Source organism: Dendrobates tinctorius, unplaced genomic scaffold, assembly GCF_039654945.1.
Source record: "Dendrobates tinctorius isolate UK_male_01 unplaced genomic scaffold, ASM3965494v1 ptg000093l, whole genome shotgun sequence".
Taxonomy (NCBI): domain Eukaryota; kingdom Metazoa; phylum Chordata; class Amphibia; order Anura; family Dendrobatidae; genus Dendrobates; species Dendrobates tinctorius.
Genome location: NW_027361761.1, coordinates 22,310,193 through 22,322,813, shown reverse-complemented (window position 1 = coordinate 22,322,813; position 12,621 = coordinate 22,310,193). Strand labels below are relative to the sequence as shown.

General features: G+C 44.5%; 1 protein-coding gene across 4 annotated transcripts in view; it reads left to right on the top strand.

Moving 5' to 3' along the window:
• Positions 1-12,621, top strand: part of RCAN2 (regulator of calcineurin 2) — a 109,691-nt gene that overhangs the window by 61,124 nt on the left and 35,946 nt on the right. Inside the window, exon 1 of one of the 4 annotated variants that reach the window (XM_073586550.1) lies at positions 11,317-11,590. The exons of the other annotated variants lie outside the window; for them this stretch is intronic. Within the exon in view, the coding sequence (XP_073442651.1) occupies positions 11,504-11,590 (87 nt within the window). The 5' untranslated portion in view covers positions 11,317-11,503. Of the gene's footprint in view, positions 1-11,316; positions 11,591-12,621 lie in introns of those variants that run through there. 4 annotated transcript variants of the gene reach the window in all.

The window sequence follows — 12,621 nt, the reverse complement described above, 5'->3', positions numbered from 1 at the left end:
AATTTTCTTTCAGGGGATTGGCTATATAGGGGTCCTCCGAACTCCATGTGGTCCCACCATGTGCACACTTTCTCAGTAGTAATCAGAGGACAGGGCCCTTCGTGCTACGTTTGGTTTGTCCTTGTACTAACCAGGGGATGCTCTATTCGGTCAGCATTGCCTTCGGGAGCTGCCAGAGTCACAACGATGGGTTACCCACAAAGAGACAAACTGTAAAGAAGTGGCGCCAATAGCAGGCTGCCGCTGCTGTCCACTGGCTGTTCATTTCTGTTTGACTAAGACAAATTTGATTGCTGCCATGTGTAGAAATGTTCAGCAGGCTAGTCCTTAGGACATGATCTAGTATCAGTGACCATGGCTCCATCAAGAATGTGTTAGACAGACCAGAACCTTCAACCTGATGTATTATTTAAAGTTTAAAGCCTACTAGGCCTTATGCTGGATTCATACTTACTGTTCTGTGAAGAAGATTTTTCAGCATTCTCATTATCATCACAGACAGAAGTACAACGAAAGGTAACATCTCTATACAGCTCTGGCAAAAATTAAGAGACCACTTTCAAATGTTCACTTTGTCTGATTTTTCTCTTTATAGGTATATTTTTGAGTAAAATGTTAATTGTTCTTTTATTCTATAAACTTCTGACATGTCTCCGAATTTCCAAGCAATAAATTTTGTATTTTTTTTTCTGACAAAGAAAAATGGTCAAAATTTAAAAAAAACCCAGTGCTTTCACACCTCAAATAATGCAAAGAAAACAAGTTAATAAACATTTAGAAACAACAATACTAATGTTTTAACTCCGGAAGAGTTCAGAAATCAATATTTTGTGGAATAACCATGATTGTTAATCACAGCTTTCATGCGTCTACTCATGCTTTCCACCAGTTTTTCACACGGCTTCTGGGGCAAATATTTAAGCAGTTCTTCTTTGTTTGATGGCTTGTGACTATCCATCATCCTCTAATAATAATAATAATCTTTATTTATATAGCGCCAACATATTCCGCAGCGCTTTACAGTTTAACAGTTTCAAACACAAGTCATAAGTAACAACGTTAACAATACAATAATGAAAGCAAAATAAGACGACCCTGCTGGTGAGAGCTTACAATCTACAATGAGGTGGGGGAGATACAGAGTACAGGGGTGTATTTACTGTAGGGTGGGTGGGCCTGGCTGGGGGGTGGTCCCTCTGTATACCGAGCAGTAACGTACAGACACAAGATGGAGGCAGTTTTCAGGTGCAACAGGTCCAAGTTTATTTACCGCCGTCCGACTGACGGCTCTGACAACACACCGCAATTCCTTCACGGCCCTCCGTTTCCAGGCCCCGGTACACACACCGTACTTTCACTTGGGACGTAGATACACACACCGTCCCTTTCTCAGCTTAGTGACGTTCCTGCCAGTTTAGTCACTGTGGCCGCCTTAGGCCTGTACACCAACAGTAATTTTACTGGTCAGCCGTCGTTGTCAAATTCGGTATGCTTTCCCTCGGGACCTCGTCTGTACTGCGGTACTTCATGTCAGGACCACCCCCCTGACTTCTTCTCTCCTCAGTCCCCTGGTTAGGTTTTCCTCACAGCGCACCAACTGTCACAGTCTTCTTGTCACTTGAGCTCCCCCTGGGGACTGGAACTTTCTGGAACCCTCCTGTCAAATTTATACCTTTCCCGGTTCCCAGTAACTCCGCCCCCCATGACCAACGGTTTCTTAGCCCTAAGCTGATGTCAAGTCCTATGCTTACACTCCTCCCTGCCATCAAATGGTCAACCCAAGGTACTGCACGTCACCTACACTTTCCTAGCTGTTTTCCCTTCTGAAATCTAACCAGTCAGTCCGTCCGTCAGGTCACCTTCCCTACATTACAATGATGGACCAGCCATCTTGAGGGAGTGAGGGATGGATGGAGATAGTGAATAGGCTACTCATATGTTCCTAAAGATTTTAATGGGGTTCATGTCTGGAGAATGGGCTGCCCATGGCAAGGATTTGATGTGGTGGTCTCATTAATTTTTGCCAGAGCTGTATACTGTAGATAACACAGGATCCACCATTCACAATAGGTGATGTCACAGCTCACCTCCTCCTCCTGTACAATGACTGATAACACCTCTATATACAGTAGATAACACAGGATCCACCATTCACAATAGGTGATATCACAGCTCACCTCCTCCTCCCACAATCACCTGTGCCTCTTTCATGCTCAGATGACCCTGAAACAAATAGGGTCCGAGTCTGTCCATTGCTACTAATGTGCATCTGCAAACAGAAAGTTGAAGTCTAATATTAGTCCTAGCATATTTTTGGGTTATTGCTTTTTAAGATATACTTTGTGATATGAAAAATAATAAAAAAAAGGCTTTGTAAAACAGTTTTATAATATATTTAACAAAAAATCAAATTTGAATATTAAGTTATTTGATTACACATTTTCGTTGGATGACCTGCACAATCTGTGCTTTACACAGACCAACCTATTGATTTAAATAAGTGCTATAGTGGTAGCGCTGCAGAGAAGTTGAACACTTTCTGCTGATCGCTGGGGATCTAGTGATCTGCATATATAGGAAAAAAGGATTTTTCATAGGAAATATCTTAATAACAGATGTCTCTGGGTTTTACGACTATGCTAAGATAGCTATAAACATTGTATAGTGTATATACATTATCAGTTACTTATAGTTCAGTGATCCGAGTGAGAATTGTAATACTTCCGATATAAAAATGACGTACAAATGTTTTTTTCTGAAAAAAAAAACTTCATACATTCCTTTTATTCATTATTTAATGACCGCTTCTGCAACTTTATACAACTTACAGTAACCTGGGGAAGAAGATATAGGAGCCTTTCCTCATGTTATCACCCTCTTACCAATCACAGCCTGTTTTTGCCATCTCCCTCTCTTATAACCTCTAGTAACCTGGGGAAGAAGATATAGGAACCTTTCCTCATGTTATCACCCGCTTACCAATCACAGCCTGTTTTTGCCATCTCCCTCTCTTACAACCTCTATTAACCTGGGGAAGAAGATATAGGAGCCTTTCCTCATGTTATCACCCTCTTACCAATCACAGCCTGTTTTTGCCATCTCCCTTTCTTACAACCTCTAGTAACCTGGGGAAGAAGATATAGGAACCTTTCCTCATGTTATCACCCTCTTACCAATCACAGCCTGTTTTTGCCTTCTCCCTCTCTTACAACCTCTAGTAACCTGGGGAAGAAGATATAGGAACCTTTCCTCATGTTATCACCCTCTTACCAATCACAGCCTGTTTTTGCCATCTCCCTCTCTTACAACCTCTAGTAACCTGGGGAAGAAGATATAGGAACCTTTCCTCATGTTATCACCCTCTTACCAATCACAGCCTGTTTTTGCCATCTCCCTCTCTTACAACCTCTTGTAACCTGGGGAAGAAGATATAGGAACCTTTCCTCATGTTATCACCCGCTTACCAATCACAGCCTGTTTTTGCCATCTCCCTCTCTTACAACCTCTATTAACCTGGGGAAGAAGATATAGGAGCCTTTCCTCATGTTATCACCCTCTTACCAATCACAGCCTGTTTTTGCCATCTCCCTTTCTTACAACCTCTAGTAACCTGGGGAAGAAGATATAGGAACCTTTCCTCATGTTATCACCCTCTTACCAATCACAGCCTGTTTTTGCCTTCTCCCTCTCTTACAACCTCTAGTAACCTGGGGAAGAAGATATAGGAACCTTTCCTCATGTTATCACCCTCTTACCAATCACAGCCTGTTTTTGCCATCTCCCTCTCTTACAACCTCTAGTAACCTGGGGAAGAAGATATAGGAACCTTTCCTCATGTTATCACCCTCTTACCAATCACAGCCTGTTTTTGCCATCTCCCTCTCTTACAACCTCTTGTAACCTGGGGAAGAAGATATAGGAACCTTTCCTCATGTTATCACCCTCTTACCAATCACAGCCTGTTTTTGCCATCTCCCTCTCTTACAACCTCTTGTAACCTGGGGAAGAAGATATAGGAACCTTTCCTCATGTTATCACCCTCTTACCAATCACAGTCTGTTTTTGCCTTCTCCCTCTCTTACAACCTCTAGTAACCTGGGGAAGAAGATATAGGAACCTTTCCTCATGTTATCACCCTCTTACCAATCACAGCCTGTTTTTGCCATCTCCCTCTCTTACAACCTCTTGTAACCTGGGGAAGAAGATATAGGAACCTTTCCTCATGTTATCACCCTCTTACCAATCACAGCCTGTTTTTGCCATCTCCCTCTCTTACAACCTCTAGTAACCTGGGGAAGAAGATATAGGAACCTTTCCTCATGTTATCACCCTCTTACCAATCACAGCCTGTTTTTGCCATCTCCCTCTCTTACAACCTCTAGTAACCTGGGGAAGAAGATATAGGAACCTTTCCTCATGTTATCACCCTCTTACCAATCACAGCCTGTTTTTGCCATCTCCCTCTCTTACAACCTCTTGTAACCTGGGGAAGAAGATATAGGAACCTTTCCTCATGTTATCACCCTCTTACCAATCACAGCCTGTTTTTGCCATCTCCCTCTCTTACAACCTCTTGTAACCTGGGGAAGAAGGTATAGGAACCTTTCCTCATGTTATCACCCTCTTACCAATCACAGCTTGTTTTTGCCATCTCCCTCTCTTACAACCTCTAGTAACCTGGGGAAGAAGATATAGGAGCCTTTCCTCATGTTATCACCCTCTTACCAAATACCAATCACAGCCTGTTTCTGCCATCTCCCTCTTTTACAACCTCTTGTAACCTGGGGAAGGAGATACAGGAGCTTTTCCTCTTGTTATCACCCTCTTATCACTCACAGCCTGTTACTGTATTCTTCCATTGTTACATCTTCTAAGGAATCACAAAAACATTTCTTCATGTTACCACCCCAATTCCATGAGAATTTCTTCCCTTCTTACCCCCTACAAATAAAATACTTGCCAACTCAGACTCGAGTGATTATCGGGATCTGGTTGGTGAAGATTAAGATATATTACAGATCTGATTAATATGTGATGTTAGATATAAACTTTTATTTTTAGGAAGTGTTCTGGGTCCAAGGCTCTGCTTTGGTAAGATATTTACCTGCATATATGATCTATTATGTCATGGCTAAAATAGTAGCAAACTCACAGATGTGAAAAGTATTTGATCTGTATAATACGGATACATATGCCGATAATCACTGGAGTCTGAATCAGCAGTTGTTTTACCGCATCCAAATACATTCTATTGTGGAGATTTCTGTTGGCAGAGACTAGCATCACTGCAAGAGAAATTGACTTATTGAGGTTTTGAAAGACGCTCCGCATGTCAGTGTCCGCGTGTGATCCGCAGGTGCATATAGATGCACAATGGACATGGGATTTCTAGAAATCCCATCCAGTATGCTGTAACATCTGGCCCATGCGTTTTTGATGCAGCAAATTGTGAACGTGGGAATGTACCCTTAATGGGCCTTGCTAAATGACTTGGGATAAAAGCTAAACTACATACTCTATTTCCAGATGTGTTTTTGGGGTGTTTGCCCCTCCTCAGTGCAAAGCATGAGCTCTGATTTAGCTGTATGAGAGGCCTCTGGCTGGGATCTAAGGAGTAAAGTCTCTCCTTGTGGATAGTGACATGCTTGATATACCAGTGTAACAAGACTTGTAGGCCATGCATTGCTACTCTGGGAAATTAAATATGCAAATTGCCTCTTCAAAAAGGAAGAGGACTAAAACTCTAATGCCTCTTTAGCAATCCTAAAAGCCAATATTGACCCTTTAACAAGCCCGAGTCAGAGGTCTCTTATACAGCCATATCTAATTTCTTGCTTTGCATTGAGAAGAAGCAAACACCCTGAAACACGTGTCTGCAAGTAGAATATCTGGTTTGGCTTTTATCCTAAGTCATGTAGCAAGGCTTGTTAAAGGCAGGGCTGTGGAGTCGGTAAGCCAAACCACCGACTCTGACTCCGACTCCTCAATTTCTCTAACTTCCGATTCTGTGACTCCGATACCGACTCCACAGCACTGGTCACTACTGAGCATGTACATAAAGTGCAGCACATATTCATCTCATCTACATCTCCACAGCACTGGTCACTACTGAGCATGTGCATAAAGTGCAGCACAGATTCATCTCATCTATGACTCCACAGCACTGGTCACTACTGAGCATGTACATAAAGGGCAGCACAGATTCATCTCATCTATGACTCCACAGCACTGGTCACTACTGAGCATGTGCATAAAGTGCAGCACAGAGTCATCTCATCTATGACTCCACAGCACTGGTTACTACTGAGCATGTGCATAAAGTGCAGCACAGATTCATCTCATCTATGACTCCACAGCACTGGTCACTACTGAGCATGTACATAAAGTGCAGCACAGATTCATCTCAACTACGACTCCACAGCACTGGTCACTACTGAGCATGTGCATAAAGTGCAGCATAGATTCATCTCAACTTAAAGCCGAGATCCTTAGATCGGGAACAGAACAGACATTTATAGGACATTCCATAACTTTCATAAATTTATTGTGAAAACATTTACAGTACATCCTGAACCGGACTACTGAACCCAATTTATTATATATTTTTTATGATTCAGAAGCATTCCATTTTATACCAACTCCGACTCCACAGTCCTGCTTAAATTGTCGATATTGACTTTAGGATTGCGTCTTCCATTAGGTGGCATTAGCGTTCTAGTCCTCTTCCTCTTTGAAAAGACAGTTTGCATATTTAATTTCCCAGAGCAGCATTGCATGGCCTATAAGTCTCCTTACACTGGCATTTTAGGCATGTCAGCCTCCACAAGGAGAAATGTTAGCCGTTGAACAGGATTTTTCCTTATCCTGCAGTGCTTACTGTTGATTGTATCTTGTGCAGAACCTCACATTTTTTACTGGCTCTTCCCCATGCCATTCTTCTTCCGTGAGAGCGGTCCCCATTGCATTCACTGTGATAACAGCTGACGTTCTTTGTTGTACAGCCGCGTACGCCGTTCTTTACTGTGTGCTGATGAATTTGCTATGGGTTCGAGAAGCAATTAACCTTTCTGGCAGTTGAGAAGGCGCAGCGCCCTTTTCTGGGCTTAACAACTCCGAGCAATGTACCGTACGTAAGTGGTTTTCAGTTGCCACTTGTTCACGATTGATAACAAGCGAGCGGTATATACAGGAATCGGGCGGGGGATGGATCTTCGCTCATTTTTATTGCCTCCTAGGTTTTCAGTAATAAGTAATATGCTAATGCTTTATCTAAATGATTTGTAATTTTATATTGTTTTATGCTGCCTTTCTGTCAGCTTTCAGGTGGTTCGACCTTCCCCACGCTGCTTTAGTCTACAAGGTATATTTAACATTATGTGGGGTATTATACAAAATAAATCAATTTAGTGTGGCTCATAGAAACTTATTAGAGCTGTGCCGTCAAAACAGCTCTGTCCTGTGAAGGCATGGATGCCGCAAGATCTCTGGAAGTGTTCTGTGGTATCTGGCAGTAAGTCATTAGCAGCAGATCATTAAAAATGACCCTGTTACTTGTGCAAAAAAAAATTTAGTTAAATACTTTATAAAAATCCTTGAGTTCTCCTGATTCGGCAGCATTTTTCCATTTTGCGCTGTGCCGCTCCATTGCAAAAATATTCATACTTGTGGCGTTTGGAGCGCAGTATGTGAAATCTCTGCTCTGTGGCCCAACTGGGTGTTTCTTCAGAGTCTTCTCTGGGGGGGCATTCCCTCGTTCCCTTTCACTCCCTCTTGGACACTGCCAATCACACCTTGGCAGCTGATTTATCTTTTATGATTATTGTGGGGTTTTTTTTATGCATGTGCACATTTATAAATGTATTTTTTGTGCAGATGTTTATTTTAGCACAGAAAATGTTTGATTTTGAATTTAAAGAGAATCTGTCAGCACGATTTCTTCCCCAAAAATATTTATATGAGCATATAGCTCTTTCAAAGACAAGTCCAGCAATATCTTTACATGGTCAGTCCGTTCCTCCATGATCAGGGCATTACTGCATATGGGGCCCGATGAGCAGAGAGGGCACGCATTGGGCCCTGTCTCTTCTGCTCACGAGGCCCCAGTGACAGGGTTCTGCAGGTTCAGTTAAACTCTATTACTGTGTGGGCCCGCACGGCAATAGTTAAAAGCCGCCAGCCAGTCGGAGGCTGGCAGCTGACGTCAGCACACACATTGCCGGCGTATGACATCATTGTCATTTGCTGGCGAGTCCATGCTTGAAATGCCTGGAGGTAACATCGCCACTGGACCGCAGTAAGGTAAGGAGAAAGTTTTCTTTTTCTTTCATTTTTATTGAAAGTGGCAAACCGCAATATGTTTCGACAACAGGATGGAGACACATGGACCATGTGTCTCCATCCTGCCCCATGTGTATGGGTCAGGATGTAGACACATGGGGCAGGATGTAGACACATGGGGCAGGATGTAGACACATGGGGCAGGATGGAGACACGGGGCAGGATGGAGACACGGGGCAGGATGGAGACACGGGGCAGGGTGGAGACACGGGGCAGGCAGGAGAGACACGGTGCAGGGTGGAGAGACACTGTAGGATGGAGACACGGGGCAGAATGGAGGCACAGGACAGAATGGAGACAGATGGGGCAGGAACATGGAGCAGGATGGATACAGATTGGGCAGGAACACGGGGCAGGATGGAGACACGGGGCAGGATGGAGATACGGGGCAGGATGGAGACACGGGGCAGGATGGAGACATGGGGCAGGATGGAGACAGATGGGGCAGGAACATGGGGTAGGATTGAGACAGGTGGGGCAGAAACATGGGGCAGTACGAAGACATGGAGCAGGATGGAGACAGATGGTGCAGGATGGAGACATGGGGCAGGATGGAGACAGATGGGGCAGGAACATGGAGCAGGATGGATACAGATGGGGCAGGAACATGGTGCAGGATGGAGACAGATGGGGCAGGAACATGGGGTAGGATGGAGACAGATAGGGCAGAAACATGGGCAGGATGAAGACATGGGGCAGGATGAAGACAGATGGGGCAAGATCATGGGGCAGGATGGAGACAGATGGGACAAGATCATGGGGCAGGATGGAGTCAGATGGGGAAGGATGGAGACAGATGATGCAGGATCATGTGGCAGAATGGAGCTACATGGTGCAGGATGGAGACATGGAACAGGATGGAGACAGATGCTGCAGGATCATGGGGCAGAATGGTGACAGATGGGGCAGGATCATGGGGCAGGATGGAGACAGATGGGGCAGGATGGAGACAGATGGGGCAGGAACATGGGGCACGATGAAGACAGATGGGGAAGGATGGAGACAGATGGGGCAGAATGGAGCCACATGGGGCAGGATGGAGCCACAGGACAGGATGGAGACATGGGGCAGGATGGAGACAGATGGGGCAGAATGGAGCCACATGGGGCAGGATGGAGCCACAGGACAGGATGGAGACAGATGGGGCAGGATGGAGACAGATGAGGCAGAATGGAGCCACATGGGGCAGGATGGAGCCACAGAGCAGGATGGAGCCACTGGACAGGATGGAGACATGGGGCAGGATGGAGACATGGGGCAGGATGGAGACAGATGGGGCAGGATGGAGACACGAGCAGGATGGAAACACGGTGCAGGATGGAGATATGGGGCAGGATGGAGAGAGATGGTGCAGGATCATGGGGCAGGATGGAGACATGGGACAAGATAGATACAGATGGGACAGGAACATGGGGCAGGATGGAGACAGATGGTGCAGAATCATGGGGCAGGATGGAGACAGACGGTGCAGAATCATGGGGCAGGATGGATACGATGGAGACAGATGGGGCAGGATCATGGGAGATTGGGCAGGATGGAGACACATGGTGCAGGATGGAGAGATCATATGGGGCAGATTGGATACTCATAAAGGCAGGATGGGAGAACATATGGCTAGAGACAGGAATGAGATGGGGGCCAGGATGGGGGATATTATTACCATAGGGGCTAATTAAGGCATATTATTACTGCAATGATATATTTATTGAATTTTTGGAGGATACTGTTTTAACTGGGGGGTGGTCCTGTTACTGTGCAGAGCGACACTGTCGCTTTTTTTTCTTCATCTGGTGTAGTGTAGAAGTTGGGAAAAAAATTAAGTATTGTGCTCTGCAAGTGGTGTTCTAGATAACTGTTATTTCATGCAGAGATGAGTCCTGGCTGAAAGAAGTGATGGCAGTCTGTGATGGATGAAGATGAAAAGCAAAGATGAAGGACTTCACCGGTGAGTCAATGTGTTACCTGTACACTGACACGATACACTGTATACTATATACAGAGGTCCTGTGTACAATGTGAACAATGTCACCAGTGATTACTGTTACCTGTACACTATACACTATATACAGAGCTCCTGTGTATAATGTCACTGGTCATCACTGTATTTTCTGTACAGGGACACTGCATACTAAGCACATTTCTCCTGTTTATAATGGCACTTATGGTGATATTAGTATTGTGTTTTTTTTATTAATTATCAGTATTGTAGTATTCGCTCACTATGTGGTGGTAGTATGTGGTCTAGCCATGGTGTGGCTGTATTTGTTCCTTGTATGTGGTATTATACGTCACTATGTGGTGGGAATATGGTTTCTCGTCATGGTGCCGTGGTATTTGTCCCCTGTATGTGATATTATTGGTCATTTTAAAAATTGAAAAAGAAATAAAAATATACCTAAATTGGATTGCATATTTTAACAAATGTTTAAGGTTAGAGTAGAGTAGGGCCCGGCCAAAAGAGTCAATCAAGAGGAGGCTCCACTGGGCAGGGAATAGATCTGGAGTGACAGAGGCTTCAGGTCTACCATAGCTCTTCAGTCTTATTTGCTTATAAATTCAAACACTGATTTTTCAGTAATGGAGGAACGGACCGGCCATGTAAAGGTATTGCTGGACTTGTCTTTAAAGGATGTACGTTCTCATACAAATACTATTGGGGGTGAAATCCTGCTGACAGATTCCCTTTTAATGACACAACCGCATTTTTTTCATGCATTTTTTTCATGCTCCCCATAGAAAACTATACGGAATAAACGCATCAAAAAATGCACAGTGCAACAGCATCTTTAAATTGCTGGTCCCCGGCATCGTCTTTGATGTGCCCCCTGGCATGGCGTGGCCGCAGTCAGGTCGGAGTTGCCCTGTTGGTGGCCGGCGAGGATTGATCTGACCCCTTAGTGCATAATCACATTGTGTTTGCTCCGCTGCACTGGCTGCAGATAAAAGGCTTCAGAGAATAGATGAGGCTTATGTCAGTGCTGCCGGTGATGTCACTGCTGGGCGAGAGCCGGGCTGCTGTGTGATCAGCGTAGACACACACAAGGCAGAAAGCAGCACCAAGCAGCGATCGTCCCCCAATCGCCTGCACGCTCCGAAACCCGAGGATCTTCCGCACCAAATATTGCCCTTCTCCATACACTGCATTGAGCCAGAACCCAGGGGGGACATGCCGGTCCGTACTGTGGACTTCGATATCACCGCATTGGTGGCATGTGTGGCAGACATGGAGGTATTCACCAACCACAGCGTACAGGTAAGTCCTGACCGTATGTTCACCCCGACCATCCATACTGCTGGGTCTTGTAATGTGGACGTATTTCTACCCCTCCCTTACCTGTTCCCATCCCTCGGTTGGACTTGATGGACATGTGTCTTTTTACAACTGTTCTATGTAACGATGTAATGTAAGGATGTAGCAGAGCTGAGTGTGCAAAATATCGTCTGCTTTGTTAGTGTCAGATTGCAAAGCCCTATGGAACACACGGCGGTGTCAGGATGGTTTGTTTCACCGGACAAACTCACCTCTGCTACATCCGATGAAGTGAACTTTTTTGGATGTGGAAAAGGAGGAGTCATTTGTTTGTTTTTTTTTCTTAGAACTTTCTGGATAGCTTCTGGGGACTCCGGTAGAGTGGACTACAAGTTCCAGCATAGTGTATTGCATATGGGTTGCCTTGTCTTTCTGGGACTGTTGGTCATCCATTGGGAATACATATGAAACGATCAATCTATCTATCTATACATTTATCCAGCGCCGGACTGGAGCACCTTGGGCCAACCAGAGAAAATCATTCTTGTGGCCCACTCTGTAGCTACATAGAAATAAATACAAGACCACCAATTGTGTGGTAAAACACACTAATATCAGGGTATAATATAAGGTAGTACATGTCTTAATTATGTAGCAGGTGTTGGGGTAGCCCCCTCATAGAATATAATGTTTCATAGAATATAATGTTTCCCCCTCATAGAATATAATGTAGCCCCCTCATAGAATATAATGTAGCCTCCCTCATAGAATATAATGCACCCCCCTTATAAAATAATGCAGCCCCTCTCATAGAATATATTGCAGCCCCCTCATAAAATAATGCAGCCCCTCTCATAGAATATATTGCAGCCCCCTCATAAAATATAATGCAGCACCCCACAAAGTATAATGCAACCCCCTCATAAGGTATAATGCAGTCCCCACCTTAGAATATAATGTAGCACCCTCATAGGGTAAACTGCAGCATCCCTCATATAGTATAATGCAGCCCCACCACAGAATATAATGCAGCC